This window comes from Neofelis nebulosa, chromosome 13, assembly GCF_028018385.1.
Source record: "Neofelis nebulosa isolate mNeoNeb1 chromosome 13, mNeoNeb1.pri, whole genome shotgun sequence".
NCBI classification, from domain to species: Eukaryota; Metazoa; Chordata; class Mammalia; order Carnivora; family Felidae; genus Neofelis; species Neofelis nebulosa.
In genome coordinates this window covers 27695427-27721205 of record NC_080794.1, presented here as the reverse complement: position 1 = coordinate 27721205, position 25779 = coordinate 27695427, and the positions used below count along the sequence as shown (strand labels likewise).

Here is a 25779-nt window from a genome sequence, read left to right as displayed (position 1 = left end):
AACAAGAAAGGGGTGTAAATTTTTCTGAGAGTCCAAGATTAAAGGCAGAATGAAATTTGGTTGCTAGCTTATAGATTTTTCAATTATGTTAAATGTTCAAAATAAAAATAGTAACTATAGTTAATCTCTTTCTTTACATTTACGTAATTAATAAACATTATTATACATTCTCTCATTTGATGTAGCAGTGTTTTAGAGCAATAAAAAACAAGGGATTTGTACCATGTTAAAATATTCCCAGATTACTAAATTCAGACTTGAAATCTCTGAAAGAAAAATACAAGGATTTTTTTTGTGATTTTAAGATGGTATTTAAAAAGTTTTGCTATGTGTTGTGTCATACTTTGTTACAGAGAAAGTAAAATGAGAAGTGATCTTTAAAACGTCATCAGATTGGCTCTTTAAATCCCAAATGCTACAATCCTACTAGCAAGTGTGAGGTTTAAATTACTTCTTATAAGGCTGCCCCATTTTAAGAACCATCTTAGCTTTTTTTCTCCAGAGTCTTCAGTTGAAAGGAGCTTTATTTTCTTTAGTAGGTGAAGAATCATTTTTATGAAAATGACCTTCCACAAAAACTGTGGATTGAAAGCCATGGTGAAGATGGCATCACTTTCCGAGGTGGCAGCTCATGGTCCTTCTCTCTGTATGACATTTCTGTTACACAGGCCAAAGTTTTTGTGAATAACTTATCTACAGTATGTGAAAAAGTTTGGACTTTGGGACTCCATCAGACATTCTTGCTAATGCTCATAATTGGAAGATGGCTTCTACCCATTGGAGGCGGGATCACTAGGGACCAACTCTCTCAACTTCTCCTTATGTTTGTGGGAACAGCTGCTGACATACTGGAATTCACAAGTGAGACCCTGGAGGAACAAAATGTGAGGTAAGTAGGCCTGCAAGGTCAGGCCCTCATACGTGTCTATTCTTTTATTTACAGAAGAAATATAAGGATTTCCAGTCTATCATATGACCGGTGATACAATCATAGAATTTCCTGATGTTCAGGTTTAGGTACGAGCCCAGTTTATATATACGTGAACTTCCTGCTAAGGAAAATGGGCAAATAATATTTCCTTTGGGTGAGAACAGAAAGGCTCTACATGGCTGCATGACCATAGCTAACCTATGGGGCTGTGGTGATCAGAAAACCTAGAGGTAGAGTCACCATCCATAGCTCCTCTCTCATATTCTCAAATGTCCAGGAATGCCCCCAATCATAAAATTCTCTTCTAGAGCAGAGCATAGCTACCGTTCCAGGAAATCACCTAGAAAAGACATAAGGAAATCTCTCCTCTACCCAGGTGAGAATTTATATTCCCTTGTGTGAGTGGAGAATGGGGCAGATTAGGTTGGGTTTTTTTCTTTTTTTGGTTTTTTTTTTTTTTACTAAATTTTATTTTTAGTCAGTTTTGTTCAAAGTGCCGAAAGGCTTTCTGGTGGAGATGCCTATAAATTAAAACTTATTGAGTTGGTACTTTTATTTTTGCCACAAGCAAATAAACTCAGAATCCATGATCACATCTGTTTATGGAACTACTTTCTTACCTTTAGGGATTTAAGTCTGAGTGCCTGTATGTACTTTCAGCTTGGGTTGTTTTGCACTGTGCTATAAAAATAAATTGCAATGAAGCTGGCTTTTAATGCTACACTTTACTTTATGCTGTGTTTCTCAAATAATGAAACATAAAGCTGAGCAAAATGCACTAACTTACTGAGTAAACTTAATATCCCAATTATAGCACAAAGTATATCTGTAACCATAGGTTACCTGTATATAATCATTTCCTATTCCATTTGTACTGATTTTTCTTATACTTTATTAAGTACACATAGAATTTTAACAAGAATTCAATTTAAATTGATCCATTGTCCTCAAAATGTTGATTTCAGTTTTGTATCTTTAATACCTTACATTTAGCCAGTGCTTTACATTGTATAACAAATTTTCAGATACTTTAGGACACCTATGACACAATGGGATTACAAGAAAAACATGAAAAAATCATGACCAAGCACATAAAAACAATAAGTAACTATATAGGCACAGTGACAGGGCCATAAAAATACAAATATGACTAGCCAAACTGTATAGAAATAAACACATACATGCTAAATATCTAGGGAGATGGGAGGGATATAGGGTAGGAAATGGAGTATTCAGGAGGAATATGTTTTGTAGGGCTGATAATAAAAATGCGAGAAATGGGCACCTGGGTGGCTCAGTCAGTTAAGTGTCTGAATCTTATTTTGGCTCAAGTCATGATCTCATGGGTTTGTGAGACCAAGCCCTGCATCTGGCTCCACGCTATCAGTCTGGAGCCTGCTTGGGGTTCTCTCTCTCCCACTCTCTCTGTCCCTCTTCTGCTTGCATGTGTGCTCTCTCTCTCAAAATAAAGAAATAAATATTTTTTAAATAAAATAAAAACATAAGAAATGACTAACTCGGCTATCTTAATGGTCTGTTTATTAGGTCCATCCAGAAATGACACCAAGGTGCATTTAACAGATCAGTGTTTGCCAATAGATGTTAAATACTCAATAGATTAGTCATTAAAATCTTAATTCCCCCAAAAAACTTTGAAAGTCATGAGGTACTCATTCATTCATCAACTGTAGATTATCTAGTGTGTACCAGGCAATGTGCTAGGTGGATACTGAAGAGCAAATGGTGAGTAAGTAGTGAGAGAAATTCTGGACACACAGTCGTATCCCAATCCAGGTAATTTCAATTCAGCAAATTCTCCTGCCACCTACAAATTAATGTGAACATTTTAAAAACCTTTTTTTTTTCTTATTTTAAACTTGTATTATGTCATGAGAAGGGATCAAATAAAGTATGCCCTGGTTATTGTTTTAAATTTTTAATTTTTTTAATGTTTATTTATTTTTGACAGAGAGACAGAGCATGAGCAGGGGAGGGGCAGAGAGAGAGAGAGAGACACAGAATCTGAAGCAGGCTCCAGGCTCTGAGCTGTCAGCACAGAGCCCGACATGGGGCTTCAACTCACAGATCACAGGATCATGACCTGAGCCGAAGTCAGACACAATGGACTGAACCACCCAGGCACCCCTGTTTTAAAATTTCTTTTAGGTTTCATGGTTTCAGACTGAAGTTTTTATTTATTTACTTTTTAAAATGTTTATTTATTTTGAAAGGGAGAGAGAGAGAGTACATGAACAAGAGAAGGGCAGAGAGAGAGGGAGGGAGAGAATTCTAAGCAGGCTCTGCCCTGGGCTCCATCCCATAAACTGTGAGATCATGACCTGAGCCGCAATCAAGAGTTGGATGCTTAACCGACTGAACCATCCAAGCTCCTCTCGTTTTATTTTTGATATAACTACATGGTGTCAGTGACCTTCTGTAGTCTCCTCCCACACGACTCCATCACTACTCAGACTCAGAAAGAATTTAGAATTTTTTCTCCCTCTTAAAACCCACCTTCTGAGTTTTGATTTTGTCACCAGTATCTTCTGTACTGCAAGGGTAGACACTGCAAATGTCTATCTCTTCAGAGGAGAGACTTAAACCCCTCCCACTGGGGTATAGCCTTCCCCTTTGACCTTAAAAAAGACAATCATGAAAAATAAATTTAATGTGTTTGTGAAAGATGTTCACGTGCAATGGTAAAGGAGGCTACTTCATTATAACCCACTTAGCATTACCTATTTTTATAACATTTTATTTTCTATTTTTATTTAATTCCATAATTTGGGCTGACAGATTTAGGAGAACCTTCAATAATGTGTACACCACGATGATATCTAGCTCTTTTTCCTGCATCCTGGCTAAATATCTCAAATTCAATTTTTTAAACTTAAATCAATTTATTTCTGTATGCTCACTTTAAGTTAATTTGCCTAATAGTTATGAATTTACATGGACTTGTGAGATGCTGCAAATTTTTCTTAAGAGCTTAACTTTACACACCATAAAATTCAACTATTCTAATTCTGTGGTTCGATATTTAGTAAATTTATTAATGTGTAACCATAATCAGAATCTAGATTCCTTATAGCTGTTTGGAGTCAATTCTCACTCATTCCTACAGCGAACCCTAGGCAACTCTGATATGCTTTCTTTCTGCACAGTGTCCTTTTCTAAAAATTTCATGTAAAAGATATCATAAAATATGTAGTGTTTTGTGTGTAGCTTTTTCACCTAGAATGTTTCTAGGGTTCATTCACACTGTTTCATGTATTGGTAGTTACCTGCTTTTTAATTGCTAAATAGTATTCCATGCATATACCACATTTTATTTATTCATTTAATAGTTGATATATGTGTGTACTGCTATTATCTTGCTATTAAGAATGAGATGGCTATGAACATACACTAAAGTCCTTTGTATAGATCTTTTTTTATTTCTCTTGGGTATATACCTAGGAGTAGAATGACTGGGTTTATGTTAAGTACATGTTTAATTGTTTAAGAAACTACCAAACTGTTTTCTAAAGTCGCTGTATATTTTTCTATTCCATTTCTTCTCATTTTCACCATTTTTTCAGTATTTTGATTATAAACATTCTGTTATGTTCTTGTGGTATCATATTACAGGGTTTTATTTATTTACTTTTTAGTTTCGTTTTTAAATATAATTTATTGTCAAGTTAGCTAACATGCAGTGTATACAGTGTGCTCTTGGCTTTGGGAGTAGATTTCCATGATTCATCACTTACATGAAGCACCCAGTGCTCATCCCAACAAGTGCCTTCCTCAATGCCCAACACCCATTTTCTTCACCCCTTCCATCCTCAGTTTGTTGTCTGTATTTAAAGGTCTCTTATGGTTTGCCTCCCTCTCTGTTTGTAACTATTTTTTTCCTTCCCCCACAGTGCTCTGCTAAGTTTCTCAACTTCCACATATGAGTGAAAACATATGATATCTGTCTTTCTCTAACTGACTTATTTCACTTAGGATAATACCCTCCAGTTCCATCCATGTCATTGCAAATGGCAAGATTTCATTCTTTTTCATTGCCAAGTAGTATTGCATTTTATAAATATCCCACTTATTATTTATCTGTTCACCAGTTGATGGACATTTGGGCTCTTCCCATAATTTTGCTATTGTTGATAGTGCTGCTATAAATATTCAGGTACATGTTCTCCCATGAATCAGCACTCCTATATTCTTTGGATAAATTCCTAGTAGTGCTATTGCTGGGTTGAAGGGCAGTTGTATCTTTAATTTTTTCAGGAACTTCCATACTGTTTTCCAGAGTGGCTGCACCAGTTTGCATTCCCACCAACAGTGCAAAAGAGTTCCCCTTTCTCCATCCTCACCAACATCTGTTCTTTCCTGAATTGGTAATTTTAGCCACTCTGGCCAGTGTGAGGTGGTATCTCAATGTAGTTTTGATTTGTATTTCCCCAATGATGAGCCAATGTTGAGCATCTGGATGTCTTCTTTGGAAAGTGTCTATTCATGCCTTTTGCTCATTTCTTCATTGGATTATTGGTTTTTTGGGTGTTGAGTTTCGTAAGTGCTTTATAGATTTTGGATACTAACCCTCTACCCAATATGTTATTTGCAAATATCTTCTTCCATTCCATTGGTTGTCTTTTAGTTTTGTTGATTGTTTCTTTTGCTGTGCAGAAGCTTCTTATCTTGATGAGGTCCCAATAGTTAATTTTTAATTTTGTTTCTCTTGCCTTCAGAGACGTGTCAAGTAAGAATTTGCTATGCCTGAGGTAAAAGAGGTTGTTGCCTGTTTTCTCTTCTAGGATTTTGATGCTTTCCTGTCTCACATTTAGGCCTTTCATCCATTTTGAATTTATTTTTGTGTATGGTCTAATAAAGTGGTCCAGTTTCATTCTTCTGCATGTTGCTGTCCAGTTCTCCTGGCACCATTTGCTAGAGACTGTTTTTTTTTTTTTTTTCATTGTATACTCTTTCCTGCTTTGTTGAAGATTAGTTGGTCATACCTTTGTGGGTCCATTTCTTGTTCTCTATTCTACTCCACTATTCTATGTGTCTGTTTTTGTGCCAATACCATACTGTCTTTATGATTACAGTCTGTACTGGAGTACAGGCTAAAGTCCAGGATTGTGATGCCTCCAGCTTTGATTTTCTTTTTCAACATTACTTTGGCTATTTAGGGTCTTTTGTGGTTCCATACAACATGTTGTAGGTTTCTAAAATTTATTTATTTATTTATTTATTTATTTATTTATTTATTTATTTAGAGAGCAGGGGCAGGGCAGAGAGAAAGGGAGAGAGAGAACCCCAAGCAGGCTCCACACTGACAGCATGGAGGGCGCCATCTCACATACCATGAGATTGTGACCTGAGCTGAAATCAAGATTCAGAGGGTTAACAGACTGACCCACCCAGATGCCCCCATATTATAGTTTTAATTTCTGTTTCCCTAATGACTAAACATGTTGAGCATCTGTCTATGTGCTAATTAGCTAATCCTATATTTTCCTTCAGTGAAGTGTCTGTTCAAATTTTCATCCATTTTTTGTTCAATTGATTTTTTATTGTTGATTTGTAAGAGTTCTTTATATTATTTATATTTGGACACAAGTTCTTCTTTAGGTACATAAATGTAATTTCCCCCCCTCCCCGCAAGTATACAGCTTTCTTTTCATTTTTTGTCATTCAAAGACTATTTTTAAAAATTTTGATAATGTATCATATCAATTTTTTTATTTTAAGTAGTGCTTTGGGTGCCATATCTAGGAAATATTTTCCTCATCAAAACTGGAACTATTTCCATGTATAATAATCTGACTTAACTTTTTTGTGGTGTAATATAAGAATCTAAGTTTGTGTTCTGTCTTTTTTTGTTGTTGTTTTTTGGCATTGTACCAGAACATTATTTTGTCCTAGCTGAGACCAATTATGTCAGCACCATTTGTGGAAAAGTCTTTCCCTACTAAATTGCCTTGATATCTTTGTCAAAAATCAACTGACCACATCTGTAAGAGTTTTCTTATATTTTCTATTGTGTTCTATTGCTCTATATTATCTATCCTTATGCCAATAACATACTATTGTGATACTGGAATTTTATGATAAGTTTGAAACTTGATGCTATAAGTCTTCTAACATTGTCCTTTTATAAAAAGTTTTTGGGTATTCTAGGTCCTCTGTATTTCCATTTAAGTTTGATGATCAGTTTGTCAAATTTTATAAAGTAATCCTGCTGCAGTCTTGGTAAGGATTGTATTAAATCTAAGCATCAATTTGTGAAGAAAGGACATCTTAATATTAAGTCTTTTAATATGTAAACATGAATCATCTCATCATTTACTTAGATGTTCCTTAACTTTTCTTATCAATGTTTTGAAGTTTTCGATATATGGGTCTTATTATGCTTTTCCTTAAGCTTATTCTTAAGTATTTTATTCTTTTTGACAAAATTATTAATTTCTTAATTTTTTTTAATTTCTTAATTTCTTAATATGTAATATTGCTACTACATAAAAATACAATTGACTTTTTTTATTATGATCTTGTACCCAGCAACCATGCTGAACTTGTTTATTAGTTTTGTAAATTCCTTAGGATTTTCTACATGTAAGTTAATGCCATTTGTAATTAAGATAGTTTTCATTCTTTCTAATCTGCATGACATTAATTTCTTTTTCTTGCTTTATTGCAGTGGCTAGAATTTCTAGTACAATGTTGAATAGAAGTATAAGAGTAGGCATTTCAATCACAAAGGATAAGCATTCTGTCTTTCACTATTAAGGATGTTGTTAGGTATAGGTTTTTCACAGATACACTTTATAGATGCCCTTGATCAGTTGGAGGGAATTCCTATTTATATCTAGGGTATTGAGAGTTTCTTGCTTGCTTGCTTGCTTTTTTTTTTCTTTCTTTCTTATGGACATTGAGTTTTGTTTATTGATTTTTCTATTTTTATTAAGAATATTATGTAATGGTGTTTTGCATTCTATAAATGTGGTATATTACATTAACTAGTTTTCAGAAGATAAAACAACCTTGACGTCCTGAGTCAAGATAAGTCTCACTTGATTATAGTATATAATGGTTTCTAAGTATTGCTGTTATTTGTTTGCTAACATTTTGTTAATAATTTTTACAACTATGCCCATGAGCATATTGATCTATAGTAATATTTTCTAATGATATATTTTTCTTGCTTTAGTATTAGGATAATACTGCACTCAGTGAATACCTCAGGAAGCATCCCTTCTTTCTTTATTTTCTGAAAGATTTTATAAAGGATTGGTGTTAATTTTTCTTTAAATATTTTAAAGAGTTTATCTATGAAGCCATCTGGGCCTAGGTTTTTCTATTGGGAAGATATTTTATTGCTAATTCAACATAATTATTTATAAGCCTCTTCAGTTATTCTATTTATTCCTGAGTTAGTTTTGATTGCATTTTTTTCTTTCTAGGAATTTTCCCATTTAAATAAATTATGTAGTCTTTTATATAAAGTTGTCCATAAAATGATTTTCTTATACTTGTGTCCATTTCTATAGGGTCACTTATTATGCCCCCTTTTACATTCTGAATCGGTCATTTGTGTTTTCTGTGTTTTTACTCAGTCATATTTATCAATTTTGTTCATGTTCTAAAATAACCAACTTTTGGCTTCATTGATTTTTCTCTATTGTTATTTTGTTCTCCATTTCATTGATTTGTGCTGTGATGTTTAATTTTCCCTTCCTTCTGCTTGCTTTGGATTTAATTTGCTTTTTTTTTCTAGTTTCTTAAGATGGAAGCTTATATTATTGATTTGAGATCTTTTTGCTTTTCTAACATGACATTCAAAGCTACAGAATTCCCTCTAACCACTGCTTTATGTGTATCCCATAAACTTTGATATCTTATCTTTTTATTTAATATGGTTCAAAATATTTTCCAATATCTCCTGCAATTTATCATTTAACCTATGGATTATTTAGAATGTAAGCTATTTAATTTCCATATGGAGATTGCCCAAATTTCCTTCTGTTGTTTTCTATTAATTCTGTTGTAGTCTTTAAATTATTTTGATCCTTTAAATTGATTGAGGCTTATTTTATGGCCTAGCATATAGCTTATCCTGGAGAACGTGCTATATGTATTTGAAACCAATGTATATTTACAGGTTGTTTGCTTGAGTTTTCTGTAAATGTCAGTTGTGTCAAGTTGGTTATTAGGTTATTTAATTCTTCTATATCCTTACTGATTTTCTGTCTAGTTGTTCTATAAATGATTGAGAATGGGACATTGAAATCCTCAGCTCTACTGAATTGTCTATTTCCTTTTTCAATACTTTTTCATATCATCTCTTACGATATGGGATGTCTTTTCCCATCCTTGTACTTTCAAACTCTTTTTATCTTTATATCTACACGGTGTCCCTTATAGACTAAATATAATTGTATTTGCATCTTTTGTCCCAGTCAATCTTTGTCTTTTTTTTAAAGTTTATTTATTTTTGAGAGTGAGAGAGTGAGAGAGCACAAGCTGGGGAGGGATAGAGAGAGAGGGAGACACAGAATCAGAAGCAGACTCCAAAGCTGTCAGCACAGAGCCCCACATAGGGCTCAACCAATGAACGACGAGATCATGATCTGAGCGAAATCAGACACCTAACCGACTGAGCCACCTAGGCGTCCCATTCTTTGTCTTTTAATTGGAGTGTATATTAGTTTCCCAGGGCTGCCATAACAAAATACCACTAACTGAAAGTCTTAAAACAACAGAATTTATTTTCTTACAGTCCTCAAGGCTGAAAGTCCAAATCAAACTGTTGGCAAGGTTGGTTTCTACTGGAGGCTCTGAAGGAGGATCTTTTTGGTGCCTCTTTCCTGGATTCTGGTGGTTGCTGGCAATTCTTGGTGTCCCTTGGCTTGTAGACATAATCACTCCAATCTCTGCCTCTGTCTTCACATGGCATTCTCCCCAGTGTTTCTTTCAGTGTTTCCACATATTCCCCTCTTTACATGGACACCAGTCATTGGGTTAAGACTCACATTAATTTAATATGACCTCATCTTGACTTGATTACATCTGCAAAGACTATTTCCAAATAAGATTACATTCTGAAGTTTGTATACATGAAATTTGGGTAGACATCATTCAACTTATTACAGTGTGTTTATTCCATTCATATGCAATGTAATGATTGATTTGGTTGATTTTTGTCTGCCATTTTGCTATTTGTTTTTTCTTTCCTAGGTCTTTTTTATTCCTGTGTTTATTCCTATGTTACTCACTTACTAGCTAAAAATTTTTAATAAACAATTTTAATTGATTTTTTGTATTCTTACTGGTTACTTTAGAGATTACAATATACGTTTTAAATCTTCACATTCTACTATAAGTCAACAGCTCCATTTATTCCCCCTATTTTTTACTATTATTGTATTATATATTACATCTTTGTATGTTATAAACCAAATAATACTGTTTTATAATTATTATTTTATAGACTTTAATTTTTTTAAAGAAATTAGAAGAAAAGATAACCACACATTTATGTGTTCTCTTGTATTTGCCTACAATTTGAAGATGCTCTTTATTCCTTCTTGTGGATGTGAGTTACTGTCTGGTATCATTTCCTTTCAACCTGAAAGACTTCCTTTATTGTTTCTTCTAAGGCAAATCTGCTACCAACAAATTCTCCCAATCTTTGTCCAGAAATGTGTTTATTTTGTCTTCATGTTTCAAAAATAGTTTTGTTGTATAGAGAATTCATGGTTGTAAATTTTTACTTCAGCATTTTATTTATTTATGTATTTATTTAAAATTTTTAATGTTTATTTTTGAGAGTGAGAGAGAGAATGAGTGGGGAGGGGAAGAGAGAGAGGAAGACAGAGGTTCTGAAGCAGGCTCTGCACTAACGGCAGAAGGCCCAATGCACGACTCAAACTCATAAACTGCAAGATCATGACCTGAGCTGAAGTTGGGCACTTAACCCAAAGAGTCACCCAGGTGCCCGTCAGCATTTTAAATATATCATTCCACTGTTTCTTCATTATTTCTGATGAGATGTTAACCATTGCTTTGTTGTTACCCAGTACAACTTGCTGTTTTCAAGATTTTCTCTTTCTCTTTGACTTTCATTCATTTTACTGTGATGTATGTAGGTATGGTTCTGTTTGTCTTTATTACTACAACATTTTTTATTTTGGATCTGTAAATTAATTTTTTTTCTTCAAATTTAAGAACTTTCAGCCATCATCTTTTCAAACATGTTTTCTGTTTCATTCTCTCTTCCTCCTTCTGAGACTCCTATCACAAATAAGTATGTTTAAGTGTGGTCCATAGGTTTCTGAGACTGTTATTTTTTCCCATCTGTTTTACTCTCTTTTTTTCAAATTGGATAATTTTCATTGATTTATCTTCCACATCACTGGTTCTTTCTTTCATCATCTTAAATCTATATGTACAGTCAAATTATATAGTTCACCTAGTGAATTTTTCATTTTGGGCCCCCTAGTTTGAACTGTAGAATTTCTATTTAATTCTTTTTACAGCTTATACTCCTTTATTTATCTGTTGAATCACTGTCATCACACTTTCTTTAATTCATGGAACATAGTTTTATTTTATTCTTTGAACATATTTATAATAGTTACTTTGGTGCCTTTGTCTGCTAATTCCAACACCTAGACCCCAATTTCTTTTTTTTTTTTTGATGTTCATTTACTTATTTTCAGGGTGAAAGAGTGGGGGTGGGGAGAGAGGGAGAGAGAATCCCAAGCAGGCTCTGTGTTGTTAGCACAGAGCCTGACACGGGACTCAATCCCATAAACAGTGAGATCATGACCTGAGACAAATCAAGAGCTGCATGCTTAACAGACTGAGCCACCCAGGCACCCTTCTAGACCCCAATTTCTACTGATTTTTTTTTCCTGAGTATAGGTTACACATTACTGTTTCTTTGCATGTTTTACATTTTTGGTGGCGACTGGACATTTTAAATTATATTTTGTACCAAATCTTATCCCGACTCTTCCCTTTTTACTCAGGCTTCTTCTTATTTTTTTGTTGTCTGAATAAATTGCCTGAACTTAATCTAAGGAATCTCTCTTCCATTGGATTGTAGCCACTGATGTCTCTGCTCCTTTTTCTTTTTTAACTCCTTCTTCTATTTATGTGTCTTTAGCATGGCTTATTAGGGTTATACCTACTCTAATCAGCCAATGATTTGGACAGGATTTGTGATCAAACACTTTCAAGCCATTATGACCTCCACCCTCTGCCAATGGATATGTATGTGTGTTGGATAGCACATTTAAATTCAGAAAGTTTTCATATATATTCAGCTTTTAATTCCCCTGGGTTTTCTTGGATCTTCCTGGCACATGTCTGGCATACACAGAGACCTTATCTAGCCCTTCTAAGGCTCTTATTTTCAAAATTTCTCCATTAAAATTCAAGTTAGTCTGCCAGTCACCCCAACTGAGATTGCAACCTCAGAGTAGCAAGGCTGTAGGTTTTCTCATTCATTTCCAACTAAGTCCATTACTCTTACTGACCACACCTCTAAGCATAAGATTTCACAAATCACTCCAAGCCAAGTCAGCACAATGTGACCATGAGGGACCTCTGGTTTTCATTGTCAAGACCTCTCTGGTAAAACTACTATTCTGAGTGACCAAGACACCATTGACATTCCCCTCCTTTTGACTAAACTTTAAAAAGGTCTGTTGTTGAGTATATACTTCTGGCCTTCCTTTCCTTATAGCATTTACTTTAGAAAACTTGCAATTATCAATTCTTTTTCTGCTCCTTTGAGATTAAGTCTTCTCCTAGCCTCTTTCATGTTTTAGTATCCAGGAATATCTTTGTAATGGATGTAGAAGATGTCCCTTCGAAATGTGATCATCAAAAAAGATAGCACCCCTATCTCTTGGTCTCTTTGGGGTGTTAGAAGCCTAACTTGGTTAGAAGTTAGAAATCGGTTTTGTTAGTAGCCAATTAGCAAACACAAATAGTCTAATCATGTTGACCAATCTCCCCTTCTAATGTCCTCTAGTACTTTTGCACTAACTCGCGTCAGTGCTTAAAATCTCTCTTGCCTTTTGTTTCAGTACGGGTGCACTCAATATTTCTCTCTTATTTCAACAGAGTTGAATAAAGTCTTCCTCGCCTGTTTAACTCTGTCTAGTGCAATTTTTCATTGATATATCCAAGCTGGAGTGATGTGAAAATCCATGGACAAGAATACCTTAACGGAAGCTCCACCAGCTTTTCATAAATAAATGTTACTCAATTTGTTGTTTGCCTTTGGTTGATTTCCAGAGATCTGAAGTGGTTGTTTTTGACAATTTGTCTAGTATGTATGTTTGTTGTAGAGAGGTTTTGCTGACCTTTTCATTCTGCTATAGCCATCCTCCAACATTTTTAACAATTCTGAATTTCAATATCATTGCCAGGAAGAGTTAACTGGTTATTCACACATTTAGAAATAATCTTTAATGTACAGTCTTTTTTTGAACACAGATCATTTTTAAAGAAAAAAACTCTATTCTCATAACATTACAGTTATTTCACTATATTTGACCACACAAAGGAGAATTTTCCTATTTTTACACTGTGTTTTCTGCCCATTTAGCTCTTTTTGCTTGGTAAAATATTTTTTCTGGGCTAGGTTAATACTTAATTTTCTCACCTTATTTTTCTCTCTCTCCTTTATTTTTTTTTTTCCTTTTCTGAAGAGGTTTGTTGGATGCTTTTCTAAAAACTAGGTGAATTCTATCCATTGATCTCTTATCTACAGGAACATTTACACTTCCAAAAAGAAATCGTTAAACAAATTAGCAATGTATGACTCTGTTTTTACTTTTCATCCAGTAGATTTGGTGCACTGATCTACCAAAGTCCAGTCTTTTATCCCCCTAACTTTCCAGGTGGAGAAGTGATACTCATATCTATAATTATATTTGTCAAGATCTTTTGTCTCTTCGTGAATAGAGTTCAGTGTCTGCTTACAAGCTTCTCAGTTGACATTTATGAAGACATTACACATGAGAAAATGAGGTGAGACAATTAGGGGAGACAGTTAGACAATGGAGATGATGTTGGATAAATTCACTCCAAAATTCCTTTACAAATTTTGAGTCATTGCCATTTAAGCTCAATGATTTATTTACTTTCCTTTTAACCTTTCTGAGTAACTTTTACTATCTGACTTAATACAAATTTATCTGCTTCAAAATTTTTCTGGCCATTTTTTCCAAAGTTATTTTTGATAAATTTACTAATATGTTTCTCAACACTCACATTTCCCCATATTTTGTGTATACTCAGATACTTGTATATGCAAGATATATGCTTATTATTGTAAGGCTAGAATTTGGCTTACATAGGGCGAGGATTTATTTATTATTTATCCCTAGTTTGTGAAATGATAGAATTAAAACACAGAGTTTAAGAAATATGTTCAACATAATAAAAATACTACTGCTACCATTGCTGTTACTGCTGTTGATACTACTGCTACTACTACTGCTAGTACTACTGCTGCTGCTACTGCTACTACTACTGCTAGTACTACTACTACTACTACTACGGCTACTATTACTGCTAGTACTACTGCTACTACGGCTACTGCTGCTACTGCTACTGCTACTGCTGCTACTGCTACTGCTACTACTGCTACTACTACTACTACGGCTACTATTACTGCTAGTACTACTGCTACTACGGCTACTGCTGCTACTGCTACTGCTACTGCTGCTACTGCTACTACTACGGCTACTATTACTGCTAGTATTACTGCTACTACTGCTGCTACTGCTACTACTACTACTACTGCTACTACTACTAGATAATGTTTATTTATCTCTTGCTGTGACCCAAGTACTGTTTTAAGGGTTTTAATTGTGATAAGTTAGTCTTTATAATAGACTATGAGGGGGATACTATCATTATCACCATTTATAAGCTGAACTGTGGCAGGCGAGAGAAGTTGAGAAAGTCTCAAGGTTATAAGATAATAAAAAATAAAAAAATAATGCCTGCATAATTAGTCTGTTTCAAGTGCTGTTCTAAGAGCTTTACATGTTTAACATATTTTAACAACATACTTAATGAAATTATGCTGTAAAATCCAGTAGTTATTATTATTGTTATCTTCATATTGAAGACAGGTAAACTAAAGCATATAGATGTGAAATTACTTGTTCATGTTCATGTAGTCAGTAAATATTCTGGGATTGGAGGCCCACATCCTATCTCTCTAGTGAGGGCTGGAGCTGGTGTTTGAACTCCAGCAACCCAACACCAGACCTCATGCTTCACCATTGCTTTCTGCTGTCTGGCAGACAAATTGCACATGAGTTTTTGGTAGAATTATTGAAGTTTGGGATTAGAAGAAACTTCAAAAGTCGTCATCTATTGAACAATCTATTTTACATCTGTTGCAAAATCCTCTCCAGAATTTTTTCTCAACAAGTTTTTGTCCAGACTTTCTTTGAAAATCTTCACTAATAGAGAATATACTAACCCCAGGCCATCTCATTCCATTTTGACTTGATATTATTAGAAAGTACTTTTCTCTATTGTGATAAAATTTGGATTCTTATAGGTGCCACTAAAATCCTTTGAATCTGAATTGGCCCTCTGAAGTCACAAGAAATGTTTAATTCCTTTTCCACATGATAGCCTTTAAGTATATGAAATAAAGTTTTTAGGGACTCTTGTCTTGTTTTTAGTTCTTGAACTATCCCACATAGAACATGGCTCTAAGATCTCTCACCATCCTAGTCTCTCTCCTTTGGACCAAAAACTTTATAAACTTTCCTCCTAAACCATGAAGCACAATACCTAATATTTCAGATATATTCTGGACATTATAAAATATAGCAGGCTAAAACTTTCTGTTCCCTTTATGTAAATAAGTTTAGCACAATGGTTAAAAGGGCGGATGCTGAAACCAGCTGTCTAGTTTTGATTTCTGCTTCCAACACTTATAACCACATTACTTTGGACAAGTTTCTACAATTCTGTGCCTCAGTTTCCTCACTGGTCTAATAGGGATAAGTGTAACTATTTTGTAGAATTGATATGAGTGTGACCCTTAGAAACCCTTAGAAAACTTCCTGAAATAGTATGAGCTTCAGAAACTGTGGCAAAATTGTTTAAAACTTCAGGAACTTATTGGAGGTCTCTTATATATAGACATTGACATTGCAAAGACGGAAAAGTTATAGACTCCATTCCCTAGGTATCTCCACTTAAAATTCTAGACTTTATACTTCTTATGAAGAGACCTATGATTGCATTTGATCTTGGAAAATCACCGATAATGTCACACTGTGGACTTATAATTAGATAATAGTAAGGGAAAATCCTTGAGCTTTCTTTATGGTGGCTGCTGTGAAATGGTATCTCTTCTATCCTATTCTAGGTCATCCAGTTACAACTTGACAAGATCTTTTAGGATCCTGATTGTGTCTTCTGGGGAAATGGTTTCCCATCCAACCTCCATGTCTTATGTGTGTATGAGAAGCCTTCCATCAATGTGCAACCAAGTCATTGGTGAAATGTGAAGTAGAACAGAATCAAAGACAGAGCCTGCAGCAACCCTCAGAGAGCTCCCTTTGGGGAGTCATTTACAGATTTAGAAATCCACCTAATTGTGCTCACACCCAGAACATTTCTTTTTTTTATTATTATTATTTTTTTTTTTTAATTTTTTTTTCAACGTTTTTTATTTATTTTTGGGACAGAGAGAGACAGAGCATGAACGGGGGAGGGGCAGATCCAGGCTCCGAGCCATCAGCCCAGAGCCTGACGCGGGGCTCGAACTCACGGACCGCGAGATCGTGACCTGGCTGAAGTCGGACGCCAAACCGACTGCGCCACCCAGGCGCCCCTATTTTTTTTTTTTTTATTTTTGGGACAGAGAGAGACAGAGCATGAACGGGGGAGGGGCAGAGAGAGAGGGAGACACAGAATCGGAAACAGGCTCCAGGCTCCGAGCCATCAGCCCAGAGCCTGACGCGGGGCTCGAACTCACGGACCGCAAGATCGTGACCTGGCTGAAGTCGGACGCTTAACCGACTGCGCCACCCAGGCGCCCCGAACATTTCTTAATCTTGTTAATAAGAACACTGTGGGAGGCTTTTTTTACAAGCCTTATTTAAACCCAAATGTCTGATATTAATTTATTTATCATTACTTCTTTGGTAATCCTAACTCTATTGAAGAGAGAAAGAGAGAGAATGATCTTAGTATTTACTGAGTGCAATTGTTCTCAAGGAAGCTGTGCTAATTCCTAGTAATTACTGTCTTCCATAAGGGCTTTCAGAAATCTTCTAAATAATCACTTGTATAACCTAACTAGGGATTAATAGTAAGTGTGCCTTTTGTATTTTAAGATACACTTATGCTTCATTTTGAAAATTAAGACTTTATTATTTTTTTTGTCTCCACCCTTGTCTCTGCCATTAACTGCCAAGATAATGATGGCTCATGGTTTTTGAGATCTAATTTTTCAGGGCCTCAATACTTGAAGCATTTAAAGATATCTTTTACAATCACCTCATTTCTTTTGGTTTCAACTACTCTTCCCTGATGCCTTTCTATTCCTCTCCAACATTAAAATCCCTCCTGACAGAGAAGTTGGCAATCAAATCTGCTATAATACCACTAATCTCAAATTGATAACTTCCTTTGTATTTTCACTAAAAAAAATCGACTTTGACATTTCTATAGTATCCTTTGTATTTTTATAACATCTATTCTTTCTGACTTCAGTATTCAAGACCATTCTTTTAGGTCGATGACATTTGTATATTTGCCAAGTATGGATCCTTCTTCTGTACATTCAACAATTCCTTCCACAAATATTTGTTGAGAGTCTATTATTTTCCAGCCACTGTTTTAGGCCCTGGGGATACAATAGTGAAAGAAACTCTCATATTCCTAGACTTACATATTCTAGTGTAAATTTTTGATTATTGGATTTATCTTTCCACTTTTTTCTGACCTGAAGATAGTTTTCTTTTATATGCTGAGCTTTTCATTGTTGAGCATCATCCAGTCCTTGTGAGATATATTTTTAAGTTAGAGTCTCATGATCTTACCAAAAAATTTCTCACTTTTTCTTGAGAATTCTTGAAATCAGCCCTCTGAATTTGTGAGTCAATGTCTAACATTATTCTTAGCATTTATCTCCAATAATGTTTCCATGATTTTGTAAAACTAAAGACAACAATATGGGACAAAGAGGCTTTGCCATAATTTACACAGATGTTGGCACATGTGGGAGTTGGATTTTAAGTGTCAGTTTTGCTTTGTGTGTTTTGTTTTTTTTTACTTCCTCATTATTCCATTATAATCATGCATGGAGTTTCATGGGTTTCTTATATCACCAAGATGTTTTGACAAGTCTCAAGAGGTTTATTAGTGCATACTCAAATATGAAAAAAAAGATAAATTATTTCTTAAAAGATGATCATATTTTTATTACTAATTTAAAATTATGTCTGCATTTTAGGAATAGCCCTGCCCTAGTCTATGCCATCCTTGTTATATGGACCTGGAGCATGCTGCAGTTTCCACTTGACCTGGCAGGTGAATGTCTTGATGTTTGCTCAGAGAAACAGAAAACGATTAACTCTCGATTAAAAACTGTAATAAAGCTAAGGAGGCATCTGAGAGGATTATCATTTTAATCATTTTGATATCCCAATGTTAATTCCAGTTCAGTTTAGAAGAAAAGTCAACTGAAACTCAGGAAATACACTAGTGGATCCACCCTGTTACATGGTGAGCGGGAGATAACTGAACGTTACCAGAGCACAGGTTTACATTCTCTTCAAAAGTGGTTCTATCATGTATGAGTTGGAAAATCTCCCTCAAGTTAGTTAAGACATCTGTGCCTCAGTTTCTCACCGATGAAATGGGGCTGATAATCATAGTAGCTAGGATTGAAGGTTCTTGTGAGACTAAATAAGGTATGGTTTGTAAAATGCTTAGCGCATTTGCTGGAATATAAATATTCCTTCTTGATATTTTAGGAGCTCATTTTTGTCCCTTTGTCAGAACATCACAAGGGAGTAAGAGCAGTTCTGGGGTCTCATGGAAAATTAAAATTCTTCTTAGAAGTAGTCCTTGGAATTCCATTGGCCTTATTTTAATAAATACATAAACTCCTGAGACTTTGCAAGAAGAAACTGTTTTCTAAGCATATCATACTAACCTAGAGTTGCATTGTCCAATATGGTACCTGCTAGCTACATGTGGCTATTGAAATTTAAATGAAAATTAATTAAAATTAAACAAAATCCAAAGTTCGGTTCCTCAGTCACACTAGCCTCATTTCAAGTGCTCCACTGCCACATGTGGCTGCTGTGGTAGGCAGCGGATTAAGCAGAACATTTTTACCATCACAGAAGTTTCAATTGGACAGCATTGATCTGGAGTCATCCCTTAACTTCTAGGAAGGATCCCTGGAATTCTGACTTGAGAATTCTCCAGGATGCCACTTTACTCTGAAGAAATTCTAGGATTTAGTAATTACATTTTCCTTAAACCTAACTTCTTTTTTATGGCACCCTACCCACTGGCATCAGGATTAGAACTAATCTAAAATAGGGATTTTTAATTTTCTCTGCATCTTTTTTTGGCTTATGTTAATAGACCCAGAACTTTCAGAGGTAATTTTAGAATTTAGCAACCACTTTATGAAACAAAATTGTCACCATAGTAGATGGAAAGAATGACTGTGGCTTTTTAAAAATACCCCAAATCTCATTACTAATTAATAATTACAAACAAATTTTTGCCAGTAACACACATCTCTCACACACACACACACATTTTGTCATAATGTGCCCAGTCTATACTTATTGATCAGGTGGTGTCTCCCAACAGAATATAAGGTACCATCACTTTAGATGTTGAATAACAGTCTTAGGAGGTCCCTTCAGAACCATTTCCTGACCCTAACATCTTAGGAGAGGCCACTATTGATCTTATGTTGGTTTTTCTTTTGTCATTCACTCTGCTGATCCTCACCCTTCCCTATCTTGTGGTTTATAGACTTGCTAAGAAAATTTTTATTTGGGAAAGAAATTCTGTAAACTTTTGGGGGTGATAATGTTATGCAGCTGTTTGAAAAACAAAGACCAAATGTTACTTCTGACTAAATCACTATTGTATTTTCCAACAAACAGTACATTATGTTCACCCATATCAAAGCAGCTTCATAATATTTGCAGGCTCCAGTAGACGAAGGCATTCTTTGTTTGAAAATTCCAAATGGAAGGCTTCATTATTATAAAGGATTATATTATGCCCTTGACCTTGAATTAAATTAGCATTTTAGAAATTAAAACAAAAAGGTTCATCTGTTGATTGGGCCTCCTTTTGTTCAACTGGAAAATCAGTAATTATATCCAGTGTTTCTTGTAAACTGTGAAACAAAACCATAAGGCATTAGACAAAATGAAATAAGAATGGCATTTATTTTGGGCTTTTGTCCCCCCACCATTAGAAAAATATGTTCAACATGAATTGAGTTTCAATTTGAATTATAAACACTCGAATTTCCACAACATAGTTTATACATATGGCTGACTAAGTCAACCAGGAAACAGGTAGATCCCAAAGGGAGGATACAGAAGGATCTGGGCCTTGTATCTATACTCTGTTCTGTCTCCCAAACTCAGCAGTCAGATAAGTCATTCATTATCCAAAGGGAAAGAGAGAAGTGAGAAATCAGAGAGGAGCTAATGGAAACAAAAAGAACTGGTGAATAGGGGCCCCTCTCCTCACAGACATCATTGTTACCTCAGTTTTCACAGGAAGAAGTGGGCCCAGGAAGGTTAAGTAACTTGGCCAGAATCTTGCTAAAAAAAACGAGGCAGCCAGTCTATCTGGCTTGAGGCCTAGAGTGCCCGGCTGTGCTGTCTCCTTATGCAGTAGATCCCAAGGACCAGACCCAGCAGTTTGTCTTGTTCTATATTCTTGCTAGCCTAATTGATTGTGCTTTCCCCAGGATTCAGACTAAAAGGTGATCTAAAATTTGTTACATGGATAGAAACATGATGACTGGCTTTCTTTGGTGTTTTATTGAAATTATAACAGATTCTTGATTTTAAATATAAAATTACTAAGGATATTAAATAGTTAAGGGGTGACTAAGGGTGGTGTTAAATGTAAAGGGTGGTGTCACCTTTCCCCCCCAGAATTAAATTATAGAATCACTCCCAATTGTTAACTAGCACAGCACCCATTGTTAATGACTCTTCCCCATTTCATTCTGCCTTATACATTTCAGGGATGTGCTAATTGGTCTATCTTGTGTTCTCAGTACAGCATGTCGTCTGCCCCTTGTCTGTGGCAATGAGGGGGTTCCCCAGTCTGTTTTTTTGCCAGTACAGTGCCGATCTGTGGAACATTGGAATCAGCATCTTCATACAAGATGGTCCCTTCCTTGTCGTGCGTCTCATATTGATGACCTATTTCAAAGTGATAAACCAGATGCTGGTGTTCTTTGCCGCAAAGAATTTCCTTGTGGTGGTGTTACAACTCTATCGCTTGGTGGTGCTGGGGCTGGATGTCCGTGCTTCCTTGCGAAATCGGCCAGGAAGACTGAAAGCAGAGCACAGCTGCCCGTGTGAGCCAGCTGTGAGTGGGATCTCACCTGGAGATTGGGCGAGTGGCTCTAATGGGGGCTTGGGTACCCCCTTGCAGGCCTTGCCTGTCACCCCTGAGCACTCTCACCCCACACCGTAGTTCCTTGCTGACAGCAGCATGCAGCTAGAACGTTCGACTTTCTGGTTCCTCTTACAGACAGAATCTACCCCCCCCCTTCTTTTTTAACTTTAGCATGTAATAATTTTCAAAGGAACAACATAAAAAGCGATCTTAAGCCAAAGCCGAGGAATTTTCTTTTTTCGACTGAATGGAAAGAACTTTGATTAGTGGCTATCGCTACAACTTCTGTGTGATGGTATCAGATGTTATAGTTGTTCAACGACTAAGTGATTTGTTTGTCTTGAACTGTTTGAAAAGCTATGGACAGGGTTACAGTGACATGCCCTCAAAAAGATTTAGTGCAGACAAACTGTCACGGCTGTTACCTGAAAATAGAGAAGCTTTGAACTTTGGCTCCATTGTCAGACTATCTCATCTGATCTTTTCTGCAATGTCCCCTGACATCAAAAAATGTACATTCAGTGAATGCAGAACAAATGAAGGGAAAAGTGCTTTTAAAATTACCTCACTGTGAGCTGGAAGCAGTGAAAATCTCTGCCCAGCTTCCATGGCATTGAGAGCTCTCTTCATCGCTGCACAGACCTTCCCAGGAAAATCATTTTTCTGGGCTGATGTGGTATTCTGTCATGGCGCATATGCTCTTACAGAAATTTTATTGCTTTTGGCTTGGGCACTGCGAAATTCACAGCAAGCCATTTCGGTTGTGAGGCAGGAAATACTGGTAATGCTAGCAAAGTCACAATTTCCACCCTGAAACATGATTTGCGGTATTCGTCAGTATTTTTCTTAACTCTACTTTACCGTTTTCTCCATTGCCAAGTCGAATTATGTGGGTTGAAGCAAGGAAGCACTGAAGCAGTGAATAAAGGTGTTTCAGTCCCTTTAAGTGTTACCATAGTTTCTGGAGTCCGCCAGTGGTAGGCAGAACTCCTCTGAGCTGCCACTATGGAGCCCAGCCTGCCTTTGGTCTCAGGGAAGGTACTGGGGCTGGAGGCTGGCATCAGCCCTACACACAGCCAACAGCCCTTGATTAGTGACAGGGCTCAGAAGATGCCACAGCATTGTGGATGTCAGAAAATTCGCTTTTCTTGCCTGCATTAATGACTTCACTTCCCCAGTGTTGAAATAGCCATACGTTACCCTTTATACACATCTGTACTTTCTAGATGGAGGTCATTCAGAACCTTTTGAAATGATTTTTGCTTTTAAGATGCAGTGTGGAAAGTTACCTGACTATATAGCAGTAATTACATGTGAGGCAAGCAGTTCCAAAACTCTTCTTTTAGGGTTCAAGGCACAATTCCTGCTTGTTAGTATGCTGAGGAATTCAAAGGGACATGAAAGATAAGACACAGTATGACCTTAAGTTGGGTGTGGCTGTGTGACAACCAATCAGAACAATTTTATCTATAAATCTGTGTGAATGATATCTGCTCAAAGCACTGGGTAAAAAGTTTCCTAGGCAAATTCTGTTTTTATACAGAGAAATTGGTATTTTCCACTTCATGGCTTTGGTGCCTCATAATGCGTTTCTGTTTCTTCCTTTTCTTCCTTGTGTTTCTAATTTTAACAAGGTGATGATTATAGAACTTACATGTGAAACTAATGGAGTACATTTGTAATTTTCATAATAATTTTGTGAACCTTAAGATCAGGAAATTATATTTATATAAAGAACTTGACAACTTTTAAGGGCGTGTTATTTAAAATGCTTAGCAATTGGAAGCAAAATAATAACTGCTACTATTTATAAGAGTGCCTCGCAGAATCTGTTTTTATGTTGACTGTTTTATGTTGAATGTTTTCCTCCACAACATGTATGTGCTGCTTATTACTGCAGAGTTGCTCATGGCATACTTTTCATGTTTTAATTTTTTTTCTCCCAGCAAAACAAACATTGAACATCTAAAAATAGATAAACTATAAAGTAGTACGAGCTGTTGCAAGGATATTTTTAAATGCTTTCAAAAATGAGACTTGGCTGGGCTTCGTGAATGAATTCCTAGTGTTTAAGTAAAGTATTTTGTAATTAGCACTCCTCCAAAGGCCTGGGAAATGGGAAGTCCAGAGTCTTGCTTTCCTTAGAGTGCCAGGATGGCAGAGAGCACAGAGGACCGACTCGGCAATGAATAGTGGCAAAAATAGACACACGCTGTACAAGGTTTTCCAGGAAAATCTGCTAAGGGCAGCATTTGTTAACCTAACTGCCAGTACGCTCACTCTTTTCGACTGTTTTTATAGCAGAAAAAAACCTATATTCATTTCGTTTATTTAAAAACAAAACCTAAATCCAGGTTGTATCCCTAGGACCCCTGATGGCAAGAGTTAGAATTGTATTCATTTAATTGTATACTTTTATTGCAGATTGCTAAACGTTGGAGTGTTTGAAAACATCCCAGCCTTTGCTATGTAAAGTGGCTAGATCAGTAGTTACCGCCCATATATTGATTGACAGCCTGGGACTTGCTTCCATTTTATTTCTAATCAGATAACGATTTGGACCATCTGTACAATGTGTTGTAAGCCATCCCTCTCTACAGCCTTGCACAAGACACGTGACACACTAATCCCCGGCCACCTAAGAGAGTGGCTTGTTTGTGGTGCTGTGGTTATTGTTGTGGTAGTTGTTCCTGAATGGCTTGATTGAAGACCGATCAAACGTCCTCCATAAAAACATATTCTCCTTGTGAGAAAACAGTGTACGTGTTTCAACGACGCTGCGTGCAAACAAACCTTATAACCATCTCGTGGGTTTACTTTTCACCTTAGTAAGATAGGTCTCAAAGGACGTGACTTCATCGTGCAAGATGTCTAGCTGTCTTTGTCTTTCATCATTCTGTTAATTTTTATTTACAGATAACATAAACTGGAACTAACATAAAAAAATAAAAATTCGTATCGGCCAATAACATCCTTTCTAATCTTCCAAAACGAAAAATCTTGCAGATCTAGCAGTTGGCTCTGCAGTGCTTCCATTCACATGCGGCAACATTTCAGGCCTTGTAAGATCAGAAAGAGCCAAGAAGTACCAGGATTCACTATTGTAATACTAATTGTGAATTTTTTCTTTATTGGAAAGTTTCCAAAGCCCTGGAAAGGCATGCATTGTCTGTTCACATGGTTTAGGGTTTCCTCCCAAGTTTCAGAGTTCAACATTGACTTTTTTCTATTCTCTTTGGCATTTAATTTCAATGATTCGGGATCCATTCTCCTGTTAAAAGAGAGCTAGAGAGGCAAAAGGCCAAGCCTCTGTCCACCTTCACTCTACTTCAGCTCTAGGAAAGTGGAATGTTGAAATATACTGCAGGGCCTTAAAGATGCACATAAAAAAAAATCTTGAATTATAAGAAGAGACTGTTCCTTTTGTTGTTGTTTTTTCTAACTTCTTTTTACTTACTGGACATTCTTATCCACTCTTGCTAATATCTGATACAAGGCAGCTGGAGAACATTTATAGCCTTGAGGCTTCAAATAACTTTCCCTATGATGGGAGGAACTTTAAACAATGTTCGAATAATCAACTGTTGCAGCCTTATATTTTACACATGTCCCTCCTCTAAATCCTTCTTTCTAGAATATTTTGTGAGAATATTTTCTCTGAATTATTTATATTTATACTATTTTGCTATGAATGACCTTTGTATTTTATTATACACATTAAATAGTTTGTGTAGAACCTTATCTTGATGTCTGTTATCTGTCTGCATATCTTGTCTTTGTTGTCTACTGTCATTAGTTTCATTTAATTTTTAAACTTGGATTTAAAAAAAACATCTATTTAGAATGTGACTAAAGTGGCATTTCAAACTAGCGAGGAAAGACTGACCAATTTTATAAATGATGTTGGGAAATTTTGTGAACCATCTGGAAAAAATAAAGTGAGATTTTTATCTCACGCAATATATAGAAATAAATTCCAGATGGATTAAAGAACTAAATGTAAAAGTGAAAACTATAAAATATTAGAAGAAAATATGGAATGTGTCTTTAGCATTGGGGAATGGGAAGGTCTTTCAAAGCAAGACATGAAACCCAGAAGCTATGAGAGAAAAGATTGACAGATCAATAAAGGTTTAAAATTTCTGAATGGCCAAAGGTGTCAGAAATACATCACTATCATTTTC

At 35.8% G+C, this 25779-nt stretch overlaps 1 protein-coding gene across 2 annotated transcripts in view; it reads left to right on the top strand.

Moving 5' to 3' along the window:
• Positions 1–25336, top strand: part of TMEM26 (transmembrane protein 26) — a 48721-nt gene extending 23385 nt beyond the window's left edge. The window contains exons 4-6 of one of the 2 annotated variants that reach the window (XM_058696438.1): positions 669–889; positions 18429–18505; positions 21249–25336. In XM_058696438.1, the coding sequence (XP_058552421.1) occupies positions 669–889; positions 18429–18505; positions 21249–21673 (723 nt within the window). In that variant the 3' untranslated portion in view covers positions 21674–25336. The remainder of the gene's footprint in view (positions 1–668; positions 890–18428; positions 18506–21248) is intronic. The other variant, XM_058696439.1, reaches the window with a different exon arrangement.
• Positions 25337–25779: the final 443 nt, after the last annotated feature.